The following is a 19,216-nucleotide window of genomic DNA, read 5'->3' as shown; positions in this document are numbered from 1 at the left end:
ACAGCAGAGCAGGCACAACAAAGATATTTATAAACAGGCCAAAGGTAACATCATAATGCTGCTTACACCTGCTATAGACTGTGAAGCTACAGGCTGGCTACAACTTACCTCCCCCATTCTTTTTCTTTTCTTAGACTCTCACAAATACAACTGCATGAATTCAAGATTTATTTGAAGAATCTCATTCAACCACATTTCATCTCAAACGTATTCAGTGAAATTAGATGAAGAATACACAGGAAATTGCATGTGGGTACAGTAACAATCACATTTTATGTGTTTTCATTAGAGTATTTAATTTGGAAATTCTCTATTTACAACACTCTCACAAGTTGTAAGTACATAATGTAATTAGGACTTCTCTATAAATTTCTGTATTCAAACGGCCTATTTTGTTGAAAAATGACTCTGACTACTAATGTAAAATTAACAATTTGTACTGGACCATCAGTGTTCAAGCTGGTGATAATAGTTTCTTATTACAGTGAGGGGTTAAACATCTTAAGTGGTGCTGTGTTCTTTCCATCATCTGTGTCACATGGGTTATAGAAGGGGAACAGAGGAACCATGACCGTTCCCATGGTGAAGGTGTAGATTGGTGCCATGGTAACAGCATTATAGAAAGACACCTCCTCCTTTTCACAGTCTAAGAACACACCGATGCGGACAAGTTGCATAGACACTTTGACTTTGATGGGTTTCGGGTCGGTGCAGGCCAGGATGGATCCGCCCTTCAGGGCCAGGGTCCAGAGGCCATTGGAAGTGCCTGTAGCAGTCATCTCCCCTCTCGGGACATCTTCTCGTGCCACACCCAACCTCCATGCTGTCTTACGACCCACCTCCACCTCCCAGTAGTGTCGCCCTGAGGTGAAGCCCTTTTGACCAAACACACAGTAATAGTAGTGGAACCGTCGGGGGTTGGCCTGGATAGCCTCCGTGTCTTTATCCTCCTCAAACCAAACTGAGGTGCAAGACTGGGACAGGGACAGATTAGGGTGGGCTGTCTCAGGGTCAAAGGTCAACGATGTAATATCTGTAGGCAAACAAAGATTAAGTAAGGTGAGCTCTGCTGTTGTTTTGTATGTGCTGTGTGAGATGAGATGACATATATACACATACTTGGGTAGAGGCAGCTTTTCATATGCTTCCATATCCTGTACTGGATAGGGCCGACAAACTGGCCAGAGCGCACCTCAGTGTCCACCTCCGCTGGAACAACAAAGCTGACCTGTGACCTGCTTGGACAAAATGGGAAAAGGGGAGGTCTGAATGATGGATGATGGAACATTAATCCTGGTAGACACACTACAGAGGGCATTATAGAGATCAATTGATCTGCAGGAGTAAGAGGAAATGCCAAGCACACATACACAAAGGATTAATGTGTTAGTGGAACGGTGGAGACAATAAAAGAAAAATTTGTTTTGTACAAAAAAATGCTTTGAGGAAACCTGCCTTTTTATAAGATCTTGAATGTCCTGAAATGAGAGAAACAGTTAAGAAAAAATGGTTGTAAACATTTATACAGCATTTCAAAAGAGCCACTTGTGAAACCACCAAGAGACTTTCCATTAAAACACAGCTGTCTTTGTTGTCAGCTGTGCCTTCAGCCAGACCGCCTTACGCTGTCCATTCCTATTTGCTGACGCATGCATTGACTGCATGATTGATTGATTTTGACTTGCAAAACCAGGCAAGTCAACTGTTCACCCAATCAATGTCTATAAGTAAGCAAATAAGTGCCAATGGAGTACAGCTAACAGGATCACTCCGCAGCCCTGTGACTTATTTGCACAAGTCACCAGTATCTCACTGGTGACTTGTGAAAATAAGTCACAATCACCAAATTTTGTAAAATTTTGTTTCAGGCCCAGGGAAATGCCAACAGTGACCCCAGATAAACCCATGTGTTGCTGCTCCGCTGTTGTGCTAAGACTTTTCCAGAATCTTTTATAGAGTCCAAACTATTCTCCACCTCCTCCTCTCTCCCCACCCACACCTCAGCTCACCCTGAGTCCAAATTTATATCGACCCCATCAACACAGACCAGTTCTGTATGATTACAGTATATTGAAGTCAGTAATGAGGCAAAATCTAATAATAATCAGATGTGATCTCTGGATCTTCATTTCTTCTTTTTCAGTGAAAATGCGTCCTCACTTTGAGCAGCTTAGGACTGTCCTCCTCAGCCAGTTTTCTGTTGAGCACTGTGATTGCTCTCTCCAGGTCTCTCCCTTGCTCTGCTATTTTCTTCTCTCTCTCCTTCAGCTGCTTCAGTTGTCTCTGTCTCTCCCTCCTCAGTCGCTCCAGGTCCTTACTCTCCTCCTCATCCAGGAAACGATGGAGGTTCTGAAACTCAGCTCTGATCTCCCGTTCCAGGTCATCAAAACTGTTCTGAAAGATGAAGGGAGAGGTGGTCAGTAATTTAAACAGCCAGTATCTGGTAAAAAAAACCAATATGTGGATATGACAATTTTTATATTTAGTTTGTGCTAAAGAGGAATTATATATATATAAATACACAGTTTTTACATACATATATATATATATATATATGTATTTTTGAAAAAGACAGAAATTTATAATGCAGCAACAATACCTCTACTTCCACTGACTCTATGTACGTCTCTCTCTCTGCTTCTCTGCACTCATCTACCTCATGCTTGATTCTTTTAATAGCCTGGACAAGCTTTTGCTGTAACACACACACACACACACACACACACACACACACACACACACACACACACACACACACACACACACACACACAAAGGAGAAAGAGAATTAGAGAAGAAAAATACACATGGGAACAGGAATACACAGGAATGTTACTGATTTAATTTCATGCATATTGAGTTTCTTTGTCTATCAAATATGAACTGTGAAATGAAAACAGCCACAGAAAATGTATCTCATGTCAGCTGTACTACACACAACAGCAGGTGAAAACCATAAAACCCGAAGCTTACCTTGTGATCACAGAGAAGACTTTTATTGTAGTTGTTGTTGGTGTCTTTGGTGTGGTTTTGGTACATTCCAGTTTTCTGCAAAAAGTAACGAAACAGAAGTCAAAAGGACTCTTGAGAAAGTGCCATAAAGGTGTTGGAGGGAGTCAGAGGGAGGGACAAAGTGAAGGACATGAAAGCATAACAATACACAGAGGGAGAGGGAGAAAGAGCGAGAAGGTGAAAGGAAAAAAAACACATGCCAGCACAACGAAAACAACAGCCAGACTATGGTCAGATTAATAGAGCAACAAGGACATACATCCAAGCAGAAAATTAACGAGAGAAAATGTATTGACAAGCACAGATCAGTAGCCACAGCCTGACTTGTAAATATATGAATCCATTAAAAGTAGATGAGAGAAAGGGAGGGGTGGGAAGGAGGCAGATGACTGTAGCTGCTGGGGTGGGGGTGGGGGGTGGGGGCTTGCTGACTGGCATGGCGGCTGGCCACAGTGATTTATGGCAGCAGACCTAGAAGAGTCTATTTCTGTCAGCTAGTGTCTTTGGAAAGAAGAATCTGGCAGTGGAGAGGCGGCCAGTCAGTCAGATATTGTGTTTCATATCAGCAGTTGTTTTGCCTGGAAGGGAGACAATGGATGTTTATTTTTGCAAGGTCACTCTCTAATGTCTGTGGGCGTGAGAGGATCCATTGCAGTAACTATAAGCTATTAAAATGCTTGGTTTGATAGTTGCTTTAAAGGATGCTGTTTAGCTATCTGTACCCTGCTGGGTTTGATATTATCTGAGAGGGGGCCACAGTCTCTGAATGGACAGTTATTTCAGGAATAGATCTGCATCCCACTGCCCAGCCAAAGCCTCTTCTCTCTTCTCCTATCTAAACTTTTTATATCTCTACCTCTTTCTTTGTCTCTGCCTGTCTCTTTCTCTCCCTCTGCAAACAGAGACACACACGGGGGTCTGGCTGTGGGTATGTGCACTGAAGCGGCATTACTCCTCTCTGCAAATGTTCCTCATCTATAATTCATTGTGCTAGGTCCTGGCAAGTGACTGTGCTGAGCTAAGGTTGAGCTGCAAACTCAGTGCACTACAGTATGCGGCAGGTGGAGGGGACACTGACAGGATGATTCAATAAAACACAAAGGACAGATGCATGAAGTCATGGAAGCATGCACAGCAACCCTGCAGCTGTGAATCAGCATTGGTTTCTAAATTTTAACTTTACTTTTTGTTTAATTTGGAATTGAAGTTATGGGATTAATTTATTGCCATCTTTCAATATCAACATCTAATAATGTTCACAACATGGGAAATTGCATTTATATTGGCATCTAGAAATACAAGACAGAACAGCACAAAATATATGGATAATAATGACATGTCTGATTGTCAGTCAGACTGAATGTTAGTATTTAATTAGACAAAAAAAAAAAAAAAGAAATAACCGAAATACGTCTGCAATTGAACATTTTTTGCTTTTTGTACATCTGTCCGCAATTAAATATTTATATATAGAAATAAATAATTAAAAAAAAGGTCCGCCCATCCCGACGCATGAAACTGACGTCACGACAGTAAACAAGAGCATGTCGCACAGACAGACTCAAGCAAGAGGTATCAGTGGTTTTTCATGGATAAAGTGGCATTATAATTCATCGAAATTATGTTTACACATTCGAGATAAATCTCGATGTATATTTCCAGAGCTTTGTGAGACCCGCAGCTGTGTTTCTTTAGCGCACTAGCTGTGTAAGCTAACGTTTACCTTTAGCATAGCTTAGTTTAGCTTACATCCAGTTTATCACAATGTAGTGTTGTTGAGGTTTTTTTTACATCAACAGACCATGTTATGTAATTTATCTTTAGTATGGATAACTACATCAGTTAGCTACATCTGTTAGCTTACGGTAGATTTCATTGTTTAGTCATTTGTGTGCCGTGTTTCAGAAATGAACGGTCAAGCGGACGTCGAAGTTGACTACAAGCGGAAATACAAAAATCTGAAGAGAAAGTTAAAATTTCTCGTTTATGTGAGTATATTAATTTAACTCATGAACAGTTGATATTTTACAAAAACATTCAGGTTCTGGCTCCTTATCTGCACTGTTTGGTTTCCTTTTCCAGGAACAGGAATGTTTTCAGGAGGAGCTGAGGAGAGCACAGAGAAAACTTCTCAAAGTTTCCAGGGACAAAAGGTGACTTTACGTTGTGTGAACATAAAAAGTATGAATGGAAAACAGTGTTTTGTGCAGTAAACAACAATCTCATTTACATTTCTAGCTTCCTTCTGGACAGACTGCTACAGTATGAGAGGGTAGATGAAGACTCCTCAGGTAGGTGTAAAACCTCTTTTGATCAGTGAACAGTTTTTCTTCTTATATACTCACTGTGGTATATGCTTTTCTTTATTATGTGTTGTATCCACTGTGCTGCTGGATTAAGTTTTCCTGTATGTTCTAGATTCAGATGCAACTGTGTCTTCAGAAAATAGTGAAGGAGAAGGTCCCAGGGAGAGAGAAAGAGAACGTGATGGAGCAAAGAAGTAAGTTGGGCATTTTTACATAAAATTTAGGGTGACTCTCAAGTAGCACTATGTAGGACATTCATGGATCGCTTCTACCATGAAACGTTGCATGAATATAAACATGTAATATACAATTGAATTACTCTCTAGACTTATATTTAATCATGCTGTGGTAAACATAATCCTGGTACAATGAACCACAGATTATCCAACAGAGTCCTTAAAAACATGGTGTCTTTAGGGGACTGGGTACAAGGGTTATAAGGCTTTAACAATAATCCATTATTTGTATTTAAGACATGAGTCAGTAAGTGAGAGGAGAATACAGTTATGTGGTACTAACAGAACTGAGACTTTAGTCATCACAAGTAATTTGTAGGTACCTGTAATTGTAAACAAAATAGTCTCCTTGTTTGATGCCAGGTGAATTTTCCAAGGGTCTCTTCTTTGTTCAGGACAACATTGAAACAGCTTTAGAAAACTACTGGATTAGTGGCCAAAACAGAGAGAAATAAATGCCTTGATTTCTCATGATGTTATACCCCATTCATCAGTTTTTTTTATTTCTCTCATACTCTTTTCAGGCGAAGAAGTAGCCCTGGAGCATGTCTTCCTTCATCATCGTCCCCTCATCTCTCCTTGCTGTCCCGTCCTGGTGTTAATCCCCTGCAGTCATCAGGCTCTGGACCCTACCTCAACACTGTGAGTTTCCATCTCCCTCTCTGATATTTTAGTGAGGCCAGCAACAGTAACATTGCTGCCATTGTCATCTCCTCATCAGCAAACATAATCCCTGTTTTAAACCCTGTTTTAATTTGACATTATTTATATAATTTGATCGTTTTTCATTTTATTCATACGTCTGTTTTATCTTTTCTTTGTTTTTCGTTTGACATTTGTAATGGCTTCAATGTCCTTGCATTGTTCATTCTTCTGTGTATGTTTTTTGTGTTTTTGTGTGTGTGTTTCTTGTAAATTGTCTATGCCTGTGTGCACATGTGTTCGTGTGGTCGTTTGGCAAATTGGGGGCTGTGTGCGTGTTGGGCAGATGCCCTTCCCACCAGAGTATTTGGCTCCCCCAGCTGAACGAATGAAGAAAGAGAGAAAAACAAAGACGCCAAAAAACAAGAAAGACACTTCGGGGAAGGTGAGAGAGGAAAACTGGAAAATGGGATGTAGATATAACTACAAGGAAGTGAAAAGTGTCTGTGCTTTTTTGTTCTCCTAGAGTCCAAAAACTCAATATTAGTTAATTTTACTTTGTTGCACAGTGACAGGTTTTAATATAACAGTTTGTAATCAGTGTTTCATTGATCTTTATTTGATTTAACCTGTAATCATGACATTTCAGAACACTGATGATGTAGAAAATAAAATTCAGTCCCCTAAGTATTTTTAAGTTTGGCACTCTGCTGAGAAGACCTTCTGGACAGTACATCTATAAGTTCATATACACGCTATATGCTTATCCTGATTTACTCTGTACATCTGTGATGCAGCCATCCATCCAGACCCCTCCTTCCTACATCATAATCTCTTTCTCTCTCTCTGTCATTCCTAACATTTTTGCTTCATTCTGATCTCTTCAGGTTGTTGCCCCAATGGCAGCTAATTACCCATCAGCCCCCGCAGCCCCTCCAACAGCCAGCGGCCACTTCAGCTGGGTTCCCAGACAGATGCTAAGTGGAGATGCAGCTGAGGAGGAGGGAGAGAGTGATGGAGACAGCGACAGAGGAGATGAGGACAGAGGGGAGGGAGATGAGGCTGAACTAGTCATTGACATCCCGAACGAGTGAACCTGAGCATGTTTAGATGTATATATAAGCAGGGAATGAAGGGGTTGTACATGTGTGTGTGCAGGAGAAAAAGACGAGAGAATGTGACTGACTGTACAGTTTCTGTGTTCAGCAGCCCATTCCAGATTTTCAAAAGGGAGCCAAGCTCCCTCTTGTGGACTTTTGCATAACAGCAGTATCGCTGTCAAAAATATCTCCCACCGAAATTAGGTTTTCATATATTATGTTAAGAATTTAATCTTTGACAAAAGTACAGTTTGTAAACTTTTAAGAAAAACCTACTGCCACTGGGATGATTATATGATATGATACTTTGTACTCCAGTGCAAGCTGGTCATTTATTGTCTAAACAGTCTGGCAATGCACAACTATGCGCTGCACAGCTATTTGTCTTGCATTGCCCAACCACCATTAAAGCTGAGTTTGTATAATAGATGTTTAAAACGTTGAGTCTTTTTTTTTGTTACAGATAGTTGTGACACCTGTGATTTCAATTTATACTACTAGATGATGTGTTTTTTAATCAAATCATAGATGTTCTTGTTAATTGAAATATATTATTTTACACCCATCAAAGTGTGTGTGTGTGTGTGTCAGAGAATCAAATGTAAAATGTTATCATGTTAGATGACTAAAGGTTTTTAAAGTTAAATGGTTTGTCAGGTTTCATTTACAGATTTTTCTGACAACATATTACAGAGGCCATTTTGCCTAAAACAGTTGGTTAGTGCTGTTGTGTGTTTGTCTAAAATTCTTCTAATTTCATCATTGTAGATATGTGAAAAGCTGTGAAGGTGTTAAACATTTTATTGAAAGGCTGGATGCCCCACCCAAGGCTTCACACCCTAAAACTGTCATTCCAGAGCTTCAGTCACTGAGGTATGCTGCAGTCTGTGTGAACTGTATGCAGGACGTGTGCACAGACAACATTCATTCTTATTCATATGAATAAAGAGAGCCAATATAAATTTGTTTTATTTTTCTTATTGCACATGATTTTCTTTGCTTGCTTGACATCTCTGCCAAGGAATCCCAATACCACTCTTGACAGAGGCCCAGGGGTACATTTGGCTCATGTTTGCCATGACTCTTAAGCAACATGAACACAGTCTGGCTGGATTCCACCTCTTCTAGATCTCAAAGGGAGTGCTAAATATTTTTTTATCCCCTCTTGCACGTACACAGGACTAGGTTATGGGATTACATACCAATTGCTGTTTTTGCTACATGAGGATTTTGTGAAGAAGAGTCAGCCAACATCATGTCTCAACAGGCGTGTTTCTTATATTAAGGAAGGCGAGCTTTAATGAGTGTCGTGTCTGGGAAGTGAGATTTCAAGAATCGCTGCACTCTGGGCGAGACAATGACCCGTGACTGTGACACTGTCAGGATTAAGCTTTAATGAGGATTTTATGGACAGACATTGTTTTAGACCTCAGATGTTCACTTTTTACATGGAGTTTCAAGTTCTGCTTGATCTGGAAACAATTCAAAGCAACTATTTGACTTGATACAGAGTCAGAACTTCACAGGTATGTGCTTTACCAACAATAATGTAGTGTGTTAATCAAGTGACCAAGCTTGTATAGAGACTATTGTTTGGGAATGCAGACCTACAGGTAATTGACAGCATTTAGTGGGTGTGGGCTTGGTTTGTGTACCTAACAGCAAAGGGAGTTAAAGGTGTAACCATAGAGAGTATAAGAGGGAGGGGTGGAGTGGAGGTACAGCCAGAGGGAGAGTCAGAGGGTGGAACTGACAGAGGGGGCGAGGTTGTCAGGGAAAGGGAAATGAAGTAGTAAGCAAGATTGTGCCTGCAACACAGACTCTCTCTCAGAGTACAGCTGACATTAAAAGAAGACAGACATGGCTGGAGACAAACTGGAGGAAAGAACAAGGAGCGAGTGAGAAAAACAACAAGAGATCAGCAGCCAACCTTGGCCACCTTATCTTCTCCCATCTATATACGGAAACCACTGGATAATTTATAAGCCTCTCCCTCTTGTTCTGTGCGAGTGTGTGTGTGTGAGACAGAGGGGGGGATTTGCTGAGCTCACCACCACCATGCTGTGTCCTGCTGCTGTCAGTGCAGCTGCTGCGGCTGTCTGGCTGCTGGCTGTGCTGGGCCCAGGCCTGTCTCTTCCAGCTGAGGACTCAGAGTCAGACTTCACCCTCTGCAGTCACTGCTTCTACAGACAGACACCTCCTCAGGGAGCCTCTGAAGGGCCGCTGCTGCGCCTACTCTGCCACAGACTGCCCAGGGGACAGGCGTTTGCCACTCTGACCAAACCAACCTGTGACACAGCTGTCTACTCCGCCTTCCATCTCAGCCATGGATGGGCACAGAGAGAGGGAGAGGAGGGGGACGAGCTTGTGGTAAGAACACATCATGATGTTTAAAGTGGTACTCTCTGTTTTTGAATGACGGAATTTGAGGAATGACGTACAGTATAAAATCACAGCTTGCTTTACTCAAGTACTGCATTTGAGTATAAATTTGAGGTACTTGTACTTTCCATATTATGTTACTTTATACTTATACTCAACTATATTTCAAAGGGAAATATTGTACTTTTTACTACATTTATCTGACAGCTATAGTTACTTGTTACTTATTACATTAAGAATCTGCATTAAAAACACATGAGCTAATAATTTAAATGTTTTGTGAAAGATTAAACTAGTGGTTTCCGGTCTGTTTGGATTGTGGCTCCTTACAAAAATGCAATGTCTGGTTAGGGCCTGTGATGACTGAGTGGTTATCAGTTCCATCAACGAGTCATTTCCCGTCTCGATCTCTCAGATAGTTTGATTTTGATAATTGTTCAAGGCTCTTTTTTTCACAAAAAAAAGCAAAAACTGATTGAAAAGTCCAAAATTAAATAGAAATTTGAGTAAGGCAACTTTGTTTTTCTTGTTCCTACATTATTAATCATCCCAGCTTTATCTTGTGACCCCTTGGGCTCCCTGCCCAACTCCTACGTTTGGAATCGCAGGACTAAACAACTACTACTAAATGTATATAAAGTATTTAAAATTTGTTCTTCCTCGACCAACTGCAACAGTAATCTCCATTATTTGCAGAACAGTACTTTTGGTTGATAATTAAAGTCATTCTTTGAATAAGACTACGGTGCTTTTACTTCAGGAGAATTTTGAATGCAGGGCTTTTACTTGTAATGAAGTATACAGTCATTTTGGTAAAAGCTCTGGTTATGTCTCTGACCACTGTACTAAACATTGTAAACAGTGAGCTTTGATCATTTCCTGCAAGATAAAAGCAATTTGAGGCCAACAAACCATCCAAGAAAAAACACCTTTTTCAAATTTAGACCTTTTGAATCCTTGCATAATTATCTGTAATCAATCAACTGTTGGTAAACATCAACTGTAGGAACAGGAACAATACATTTTATCACATATCCTGTTTTTCATGTTTCATTTCATTTAACATGACCAAAAAACTTCTGTGTATTTGAAAATTACAATTAACAAAATTAAACAATTAAACAAAATCTATGGATTTAATTTTGAAAATGCTAACTGTCGTATCTGTGAGGTAATACTATGGATTATAACTAATATAGGCTCTTTGCACTCACACCTTAACAATTGGTTGTGATTATTCTTTATCCCAGACAGAGGAAGAAAACAAAATTGAAGTAGCAGTACCAGCTCTCCTCAGGGGAGGTGGGGCTCCATCTCATCCTGTCTCGCCCACAGACTCCCCTCTTGAACAATGGGATTCAACAGTCACAACACTGGTTCAGTCAAGCATCAGTCCCCAGTGCAGCACTGTAGGGGGCGACCTCTACATCCTGACTGGGGCGGGAGGTCTCGGGGCTGCTGAGGATGGAGACGAGGAGTGTCAGATGAAGCCGCTGTGGTCTGCAGTCTGCTGCGCTGTCCCAGGGGGGAAGGGCAGCTTCAACATGGGGTTAATCAGAGAGACAGGAGGAGGGGAGAGGCAAGTGAGCATGAAGGAGCTGGAGGAGATTCTGGGAATGGCAGAAATGTTCTCTGAAGGTTGTGGAGGAGCAGACGTAGAGACCGTTGGAGTTGAAGTAGGTCTTCACAGTGAGGGGCTCCCTGAAAATGTAGAAAAGGCGGAATCAGAAGCTCCTGGCGAAGAGACGTATGATAAAGGTGAGGATTCAGACACTGCTGGTCAAGACAATGAGGGGGAGACTACTCTTGACGCTCAGCCAGAGGAAACTGATGAAGTCACACAGGATACCTCAGAAGATGCAGTAACATCAGCGAGCAGCAGTGAAGAGCAGGGTGACGTGAGGCGCTCAGGAGCTGTTGGATCAGAGTCTCCTGAGTCTTCAGCTGACTACGAGACTGTGGATGAAGAACAAGAGACAGACACAAATTCCAGCAGCACTCTGGTCTACATCCTCTCCACCACAATGTCCATTCTTAAAGCTCCACTCCGCCCTGTGGTCTCCACGGTTACACAGTTACCTGGACAGGTGATTGAATTTTTCAAGAGTTCATGACAGAAAATATCGAGATGTTAGTTTAGCATTGTCAGTAACAATTGCATCTTAACATTTTAAACACAATTTGGGAACCATTAAGAGTCTCCTCAGTTCAGTCTATGGGAGTAGCAGACTGGAATGAGGTGTGGTCAGTAAGAGGATTCAAAGCTAAATTCATTACATTCTCTTAGGTGTTTCTGTCATTTCATTATTCCCAACTTTTTATCTCACTTAAACAATGACACTTGTTTTATCTCGATTCAGGTGACCTATGTTCTTCAGGAAGACCTTGGAGTTCTCTGTGCTCTGCCTGGAGATACCTACTCCCTCCTCCACGTCTTGACCTCTGACCTCTTGTCGTGGTTGGGCTCAGCTGCAGAACTGCTGCTGGGTGTTGGGGAAACCTGCTTCTTCAGTGTCTACTACTGCACCTCGTCCATCCTGGGAGCCCTGATGAGCAGCTGCCACACTGGGGTCACTGGCATGGGGACCCTGGCCGGTGACACAGCAGGGGTATTTGGCGGCGTGTTGGATAATGCTTGGTGTGTGACCAAGTTCTTTGGAGGGCGGCTGTGGGAGCGAAGCGAGGATTATGCAGGAACGATGATGTCAGAGATGGGGGGTCAGGCCAAAGCTGTAGGTGGAGGGTTGGGGAAGCTGGTGTGGAGAAGTGGAAATTGTGTGGGTTCTGTGTTTAGGCTGGGAGTGGGTTTGATAATGGGGATGGTGGATATGCTCACTGGTGCGATGAGAGAGGGATACGGGCAGGAGTCAGAGTAAAGAAGGAAAGGACCAGACTCCAGATGAGGCCATCAGGAAGAAACTTTTTCAAATGTTTTCTTCAGTTTTGGTTTGTAAATTTCTTCAGCACCTGGGATTGTGTAAAAAAGCAAAAAACTGTTTGAAGCTGGTGTCATTTGATATGCCTTAGTTCTTATGGAAGGATTACCACAATTACATTTATCAAATAGGTCTTACACTTCACTGTGGAAAGCTGGCTGGTCAAATAATCTGCTGTATTTGAGAGCTGACCCAACTGTGACTCAAAATCACTGTGCACACTGTGCTTTCTGATGTACTTGTTAAAGACTACTGTTGTATGATACTTGTTGCTTATGTACATTTAAATAAAAGAGATTGCTGGCTTGCCATTATAAGGTCCATCATTTCCTTCTTTGTTTATTCTTGTCATTGTTATCTTTCTCTGATCCAGAAGTAGAAAGTTGTTTTACACAATTACTCTACTTTAGTGTAGTTCTGTACTTGTTCTTTTACTTTACTTGAGTCAGCGGGAAAAATGTCAGAAAAACATAGAATATTATCAAAGGTATGAAATTGAGTTGAGTTTCTATGTCAAAGTATCTAGAAGGAGATACAAATCAACAAGAAGGATTTTTGAACCCTGAGAAGAACATCGTGAGATTGCATTTACAGCAATCCCAGCTGATAAAATATTTTCATTTGGAGTCACTTGTGATTTTAAAATCAAACCTTTACAGGGCAGCTTGTTCAGGGCCTCTGTTCCTTTGATGACTATATTAATGTCTTCATCTACGGGTGGATGGAGAGGATCCTCTTCTCGAATGACAAAGATTGCCATAGGTGTTGGCTCCACTTTTCAGCCTCATTTTCTACTGCACCCCACAACAAAACCAAACAATACATGAGGACAACTCAAAGAAAGTACAGTAGAGAGCAGACCTCCACCAAGACCCAACAGTCTCAGCCCTTTGCTGCTAAATATATATTCAATATTTTACTGGACAGATGATAGAAACAAGAGTTCTCAGTTTAGCCTGATAGTGGTGCTAGAGGAAAGATCAAGGGTCATCAAAAATGACTAAGGCTGCACCCAAAAAGTCAAAATAATCTCATTTCTTAACCGCTTTTCCTAAAACGTCATGAGGTCCATGAAAGATGAGTTCATAAGGACTTAAGGAAAAGACAAATGAGAGACTCCAACTGCACTTTCACTAGACTTTTTCTTCACCAAAATTATGGATGGACACATGGATGACACATCTTTTCTAACAACAAAAACAAAACAAACAGGACTGAAGTGTTGACATAAGATAAAATGAAATGAATACACAAGTAGAGCCATTTAAATTGAATCAAAATAAGGATGAGGCCAGAATAAATTATATTTAGACACAAGTATGTAGAGTTTCCTGACATGGGCCCTTTTGGCATTTTTATACTTTAGTTAAGTGGAGAAAATTCATTTTTAGTGCTTTACATAGAGCAGTACCTCTTTCCTGTCACTAGAGGTCATCACAGACCTGCAGCTCAGAGAGGAGTCTTGCTCCTAAACTGATTTATCAGTCAAATAACTGTTACCATAGTGATTGTTGAGTGACTCTAAGTGTTGCAAAATGAGGACAACAAACATGTTTACAAGTTGTTTCACCTGCATTTAATTAGATTTGTTATTCTGAGTTTACTGTGTGTGCAGTCACCATTAGAAGTGATCAAATACACATCAACCTGATATCATTTTTACATGTTTTATATTTGAAATAGAGTCCGGATCTAAAGGCCCTGCTGACTGAGAAGAATAATGCATTTAGGTCAGGGGTCAAGAAGGAGCTGCAGAGGGAGCAGGCTGAGCTGAGGAGACTCATACCCACACCTGGTTGCATCTCTGCTGTGACCTGGGGTCAGAATAACTACCAGACTCCTGTCTCTTAACATCTTATCACTTATTGTGATACATTTGAGAATCATACTCATACTGTAAATTTCCTTTAAGTTGTATTGATATAAAACACAGTGTCATACAGTAAAACAAGCCACTGCCACTGCCCCCGACAGACAAAGAGACAGGTGACAAGGAGGTGACGTCCTCACTGATGATGGCCTGCCTTGATGAGAGGACTGACAGGCTGCATTTTCATTTTGACCCCTGAGGAGCGTAGTGAGATGTAAATGTAAATGAATGGACTGCGGGCGCTGTTTGCTTATTATATCTGAATATTCTCATAGAGCAGGCGAAGTCTTTGAAAATTAACTGTCAAACAGCTTCATTTTAATTTTAATAAGGTCATAGAACACCCACATGAGCATGTGAAAATGAAAATGCAAATTGGATTACTGCATTTCATTTTTAATTTTTACTTAAATAACGCATCCTGATGGAAGTGGAGTCACATGACTGCTGGTCTGCAGAGCACAGGTGTGCTGACTGGGCAGTGCACACAGGTGCCGTGAGTGAGCTCATTCTCTGTTTGCCCTTCAGTTGACCTGGTTCCCTCCATCATTTCACTTTTGTTCCTGAGTGTGTAATAGTTTATTTCATTATATTATATTGTAGTCATGTTTATTTTTTTTTAAAAGTAGTACAAGTAATCTCCATGGTTTGTTCTCACGTGATTATATATTTAAAATGAGAATGCATTGATATACTGATTTTGAGTTAGAATTGTTCATTGCTCTGTTCAAGATAATGATTGAATTTGACCTGTATGTAAACTTTCTTTCATTTGTAGAAATTGAACCACTCACCTTTATCCACTTGCGCCTTGGTCCATCAAACAAGATTAAATACTTTCAAATGAAACCGGCCGATTGCTTTCATTAAGTCATGTCCAGTGTAATCCTAGAACACATGCATGTGTGAAAAATTACATTTTCATTTTCAAGTTTACATGATCATTTGAATAAAGTCCCCTCTTTCTCCTATGCCCCAGAAGAGCTCGGTCAATATTTGTGAATCTCCTCTACAGTTAAAAACCAACGGGAGGAGAACCTTAAAATGTGCAATGTCATCTCAGTTTGCTCTATAAAAATGCAAAGGGCTCTGACACTGTGAGGCCATAAAATGTTTGTGTAATTTCTTACAAAAGAAAATGACTGTTTCTAATCTTAAGCTTTATCTCGTATTTCAATAGCTAATTTATTTCCCAGAGTGGCTCAAAATTTCAGCTATATAACTTCATCAGCCTGACTGATAAGAGCAAGCCTTTTTTAGACTTTTTTTTAATGACATTTGCAAGCAACTCTTTACTTCCAGAGTATCTTTTTATGTTTTTATTAGTTCTTTGTTTTTACTCAATAGCTCTTAATGTGGGAGTTTCATTTTCATTAGTCAGTTATGACATTGAATCAATATTTTATGGAAAATGCATCCACTGATACATTTAAGCCTTTTATTTAGTCAAAATTTATTTCAAATGAATGAACTGTATATTTATGATTGTTGTAGTTTATTAGTAATTTGAACTACATGCAGTTTATGGTTCTTGTTTCACTTGCAGCTGATGTTTTTTCTGGACTCTTCCTTCATGTTTACTGGTTTACCCTCTGTGGGTCCATGTGAATGTGTGTTTTTTCATGTTGTGTAAATGTGTCATTTTTAAAAAAAATAAAAACAATAATTTCTCCATGTAACCTGATTCTATTCTGCATCTAAGGGAAGGATTGGCATGGGGAAATTAATAAAAGCCATAAAGCTTCAGAGGAAATTAAACTGGGGAACAACATCGTTTGTACCTGCATTTATTTTACAGGTTTGCAAAGGTTGATTTACAACTACAAACATTACTTTACAAGCTCAAAATCATTTTGATCCTAATTTGAGCCTATATTGGATAAGGAGAGTGGCCTCGCGAGGCATCTGTCTTGATGGCTGGGCACAGGGCCGTGGTCAAGCCAGCTGCCTTGCGAGGCTTGCTAATACTAACTTTCCAGCTAACCCCTTTTGTTTCCTTTTTTTTTTTGTGCCTCCGCACTGGTGACAGCCGGAAACTCAGTCAGTGGCACAAACATCCACTTGGACTCAAGGATGAACTGATTAGATTTTGGTGATCAAAGGTCAAGGTCACCTCACAAAACTTGGTTTTGGCCTTGTGAATGCCTTAAGGAAATTTCTTCAAATAAAAAAAAAAAAAATCAAATTAGGCTCTGTGTAAAGACGACATCTATCTAGGGCTGGGTGTCTTTGCAAAGGGTTATGGGAAGTACAACGAGCCTTTCCCTGGTTCGGTCTAGACTTTCTGCATTGGCCTCGTGTTCATCCTCATTGGTGGGCGGCTGTACGCATCACTACTGCTCCATCTACATACAGAGTTTAAATTTTACAGTTAAAACTTCAGTTTACAGTCTTACCACTAAAGTTTCAACAACTCCTGAATAAGAAACAGAACAAACACCCGGTCTTTGATATTGAATACGTTTGTTGTTGTTGCCTGCTGGTGGAGTTGAACATCATTGCTCCCATCATCTCCAACTTCTTCCTGGCCTCCTACAGTCTCATCAACTTCTCTGTCTTCCACGCTTCCTTGGCCGACTCTCCAGGTAAACTCTGGGGTCATGGGTGGGGAGCTCCATGAGATAAACTCAGAGTTGCATTTATATTGACTAGAGATTGATTAGATTGGAGCTCAGTTTTCGCTCTGTGTACTTCAACTCACTTTCTCTGTTTCACCAACTCTGCCATCTTGTCCATGATTCTTGCCATAATAGCCTTGTGTGTCTGCTCCTGTATCCATGCGTTACATGATCTTGCACTCCTTGCACTGAACCAACAGAGGTGCACTCCTCCAGTTCTGAGTATAAAGCTGATCTGTGTTAGTTCAGATTACAACAGACTTTTCTGGATTGGTACATCCCTTAGAGTGGAGTGTGATTTTTTTTTTTTTTTCAATTTTATCATATGCTTTGTTTTCTGATCACTGAGGTGAAGAACGGATGATTGCTTTTGTCTCTGTCTGTTTATGCCCAGCTGACAGAAGAGAAGTGAAGCTTCTACTATTCATCTCACGCTCACGTCCGCCAGCTGTCATTTGTGGCCACTGATGTGGAATGACTCAACACTATGCTGCAGAAGAAGATTTGCCAGTCCATCTTTGGAAAGGTAAGAAAAGATAATAATCAGCTAACTGAGTTAATCTTAACTTGTTTTGTAAAATTCTGAGTTCATCCGTTGCTGCAGCACACTGGTTTTAAAGACAGTAGTTTAGTGTGTTGAATATATGCTGGATCTCCCTCCAGGTCGAACTGGTGATGAAGCAGGTCGATTCTGTAAGACAGATGAGCAGTGGGACTCGCCCATGTTCAACCTGGGGAGCACAGCCCTATGTGGGGAGCTGGAGGCTATTGTTGCCTTGGGACAGTTCTGTCTGAATCTGCCTCATCACATACTGCCAGACATGGAGCTCGAGGTACCATGCACTGTATATTTTGCATTTTATTCCTCAACTGCACCCTTACCTCATGTATTGTGACATTTTTCTGTTGTTCACAGGATAATGCAGGAAACAGGATGAAATGTTTCAAGTATCCTCTGCTGGCTGCCGAGGATGGTGACAGATCTTCTATGATTATAGTGGCCAGAGCCTTTGATATGGGAGTCAATCTGTCAGCTGACAGTTCAGAGGAGGTTGTTTTATGCAGACAAAGTGTTTGTGCTGAAAGATGACCAGGTCCTGGTCCAATAGTCATTATAACATTGCCCCCTGATGGTATTTTTAGGACAGGATACATTTGAAGCTGAAGCATTTTTAGTGTTTCTGTTTTTGTTTAATATAGATTTGTGAAATCTTGCTTTTTACCTTTAAATTATCCAGAAAGCAGGATGAGCCCCCGCCACCTGCTGATGGTCCGACAGGCAGAGATGTACCAAGTGGGAGGCTATAACTTCACCCCAAACCCACAGAGAGCAGGTTCGACTCCATGCTGCCTTAACATCATCAGACTTTGACTGGGAGTGCAGTATTACTTCTGCCTAAGTCCTCTCATATCCTCCTTCCTTCCCCGCAGATGATCTGTTTACACATTCAGGATACAACCTGAATGTGTAACAGTTTACTTTTTTTTTTTTTATCATCACAGAAGGTTAAAATAATTTTGTCTATTGGAATTTAGCAAATTAGACCATTTTGAGGTCCTTTTTTTTAGTATTTTCATTTAATTTAATTTTCTTGTCTTCCTTTTAGAGGGACTTTACATTGCTTACTACATTTCTTTGTCAGCTTTACATGCAAAACATGCGAGTTGTTGTATGAATTATGAGGCATTGTTATTGCTTTTAGATTACACTAACCATAAGAAGTAGTTAAAACTTGCAAAGGTACAGTGTTGTTGCTTATATGTAATTATAATCATAATAATAATGTAACATAGGCTATATAATAATGTACCACTGTTAAAGAGTAAATTTTTAATTTAATAATCTAAGTATATTTTCTTGATGATATTCCTGTACTTTTACTTCAGTAAATTGTTCAATGCAGGACTTTTACGGACATTGACACTCCTACTTGTCAGTGATGTGAGTACAAGTGCATAGTAACCAACCAAATTTAGTCCAGTACTGTACTTCAGTAAAGTTTAGTGGTAATTTTCTTCTTCAACTTCTTCTTCTTCAGTAATTTTCAGGGTGAAATGTTGTAGGCCTACTTTTTTTTACTTTTACTTTCAACATTACATTTATCTGACAGCTAT

At 40.4% G+C, this 19,216-nt stretch overlaps 3 protein-coding genes across 4 annotated transcripts; 2 read left to right on the top strand and 1 right to left on the bottom strand.

Annotated features, from left to right (window-relative positions):
* Positions 1 to 155: 155 nt before the first annotated feature.
* On the bottom strand, positions 156 to 3,416 carry LOC139613385 (zinc-binding protein A33). The gene is made up of 6 exons (XM_071469992.1): positions 2,973 to 3,416; positions 2,600 to 2,695; positions 2,161 to 2,394; positions 1,456 to 1,478; positions 1,120 to 1,235; positions 156 to 1,033 (listed from the first exon to the last, which is right to left on the bottom strand). Exons 1-6 carry the CDS (start codon positions 3,036 to 3,038, stop codon positions 480 to 482), a joined length of 1,089 nt encoding a protein of 362 aa, XP_071326093.1. The 5' UTR covers positions 3,039 to 3,416; the 3' UTR covers positions 156 to 479.
* Positions 3,417 to 4,475: 1,059 nt separating this feature from the next.
* On the top strand, positions 4,476 to 8,261 carry ino80e (INO80 complex subunit E). Of its 2 annotated transcripts, XM_071469932.1 has the most exons (8): positions 4,484 to 4,583; positions 4,917 to 4,999; positions 5,094 to 5,164; positions 5,250 to 5,302; positions 5,430 to 5,511; positions 6,078 to 6,195; positions 6,542 to 6,640; positions 7,083 to 8,261. In XM_071469932.1, exons 1-8 carry the CDS (start codon positions 4,556 to 4,558, stop codon positions 7,287 to 7,289), a joined length of 741 nt encoding a protein of 246 aa, XP_071326033.1. In that variant the 5' UTR covers positions 4,484 to 4,555; the 3' UTR covers positions 7,290 to 8,261. The 2 variants fall into 2 exon arrangements, with proteins under 2 accessions (XP_071326035.1, XP_071326033.1); XM_071469934.1 differs by lacking the exon at positions 6,542 to 6,640 and having other exon boundaries at positions 4,476 to 4,583.
* An 820-nt stretch (positions 8,262 to 9,081) lies between these two features.
* On the top strand, positions 9,082 to 12,924 carry LOC139613356 (uncharacterized). The gene is made up of 3 exons (XM_071469931.1): positions 9,082 to 9,665; positions 10,928 to 11,764; positions 12,038 to 12,924. The coding sequence occupies exons 1-3, from the start codon at positions 9,354 to 9,356 to the stop codon at positions 12,551 to 12,553; spliced, it is 1,665 nt and encodes a 554-aa protein (XP_071326032.1). The 5' UTR covers positions 9,082 to 9,353; the 3' UTR covers positions 12,554 to 12,924.
* Positions 12,925 to 19,216: the final 6,292 nt, after the last annotated feature.

Source organism: Trachinotus anak, unplaced genomic scaffold (assembly GCF_046630095.1).
Source record: "Trachinotus anak isolate AG129_WGS33_773 ecotype Australia unplaced genomic scaffold, CSIRO_AGI_Tana_v1 ptg000032l, whole genome shotgun sequence".
NCBI lineage: Eukaryota > Metazoa > Chordata > Actinopteri > Carangiformes > Carangidae > Trachinotus > Trachinotus anak.
Note: the sequence above shows the minus strand (reverse complement) of the source record. Positions and strands in the feature narration are given on the sequence as shown.